Source organism: Argentina silus (assembly GCF_951799395.1).
Source record: "Argentina silus genome assembly, chromosome: 1".
NCBI lineage: Eukaryota > Metazoa > Chordata > Actinopteri > Argentiniformes > Argentinidae > Argentina > Argentina silus.
Window position 1 is genome coordinate 304,469 of NC_139655.1, and position 1,458 is coordinate 305,926.

Sequence of the window (1,458 nt, forward strand, 5' to 3'; positions counted from 1 at the left end):
TGGGCTTTGATCGCAGCATGTTGGCCACCCCAGGTGGGTACAGTCCTGCACGTACACACCATCCTGCCTCGTCCCCAGATAAGCAGCTCTGCCAGCTGAGGTCCATAGAAAAGCAGAGTTCTAACTGGGATGGGATTCCTAATTCCATATTCTACTCATAGGATCAGAACACATTCTAATGCTAGTATTCTGATGTCTCCACATTCTAACCAGAGAACCATTAGAACCATTAGAACCATTAGAACCATGAGAATGTCTTCTGATTCTGACGTTGTGGTAAAGTGACCATAGCTGACATGTGTTTAAGTAAGTGAATCATCTATCCATCAGTCATCATAAGATAAAGTAATCAATGGTCAGACCAGGGGCCATAGGCAGTCACAATGTTAGAAGAAGGAAGAATATATATAGTTTTTTTAATTGTTTAATTTTTTTTGTCTTATTAAAGCAGACCTATACAGGGTTAGGGTTATATATATATATATATATATATATATATATATATATATATATATAGATATAGATATAGATATAGATATAGATATATATCACTTCATTTATGTGTAAAGCATGCTGGTCAGGTCTGTGAATGTATGTATTTTTTTTTTCTTTTTTTAAATGCCAACACTAAAACATTGTTTATATATAAATATATTGTACTCACTTGAGATCGATTAGGATGTCCTTGGCCGTGGCCTTGCGGCGGCACAGACACCCGCTCTTCTGCGTCACCTTGTAGTGGATGTTGTGGAAGCTAACGGTGGCACCGACAGGGGGTTTCACGGCCCCGTTAATCCGCGAGCCCCCTTGCATCGGGGGGTTGTGGGACCCCTCCGACATGCTCTCCTGTCGCGCGCGTCCAGTCGGTGAAACGGTTGCAAATCTGTCTTCGGAAATAATATATCACCCAGAATGAGGATATAGTTCCTGTTGTATCAATGAGGTGTCACGTTTGAAAAGGGAGACAAGAATACAAACATGATGTAGCAGGCGTGTTCTATTTTGTTGAAGCTTAAATAATGAATGCAGATGTTTCTAGAGTATGATTGTTTTATCTGTCCACACCTCATCGATCGTACCTGTCCTGTTATCTTTCATACACACGTGACTTGGTAGACATTGGGAACAAAGTCACCAAAGCCAACATTCCGGATAACAACAATTCTACAATTCAGCGATTTTATTTATCCATTTCTGGGCAATATCACTCACCCTGTCGCCGAGAGTTGAGAGATCTCAGTCGAAACTGTTGTCTCTCAGTGGCTGGAACTCCGTTGTCTGGTCTGAGTCTGTGTGTGTGTGTGTGTGTGTGTGTGTGTGTGTGTGTGTGTGTGTGTGTGTGTGTGTGTGTGTGTGTGTTGTCAGAGCAGAGGCGAGAGCGGGGTTTATGACTATCAGAGCTGTTATACCATACAGTAGGCTCCTATCGCACTAGGTTGGAGGGCAGGGACCGCGTTT

At 42.3% G+C, this 1,458-nt stretch overlaps 1 protein-coding gene across 1 annotated transcript in view; it reads right to left on the reverse strand.

The window, feature by feature from the left end:
- LOC310811406 (broad substrate specificity ATP-binding cassette transporter ABCG2-like) overlaps positions 1 to 840 on the reverse strand; it is a gene marked incomplete at both ends in the record, with an annotated part of 20,592 nt that extends 19,752 nt beyond the window's left edge. Inside the window, one exon of the mRNA XM_083679545.1 lies at positions 665 to 840. Coding sequence (XP_083535671.1) covers positions 665 to 840 — 176 coding nt within the window. The remainder of the gene's footprint in view (positions 1 to 664) is intronic.
- Positions 841 to 1,458: the final 618 nt, after the last annotated feature.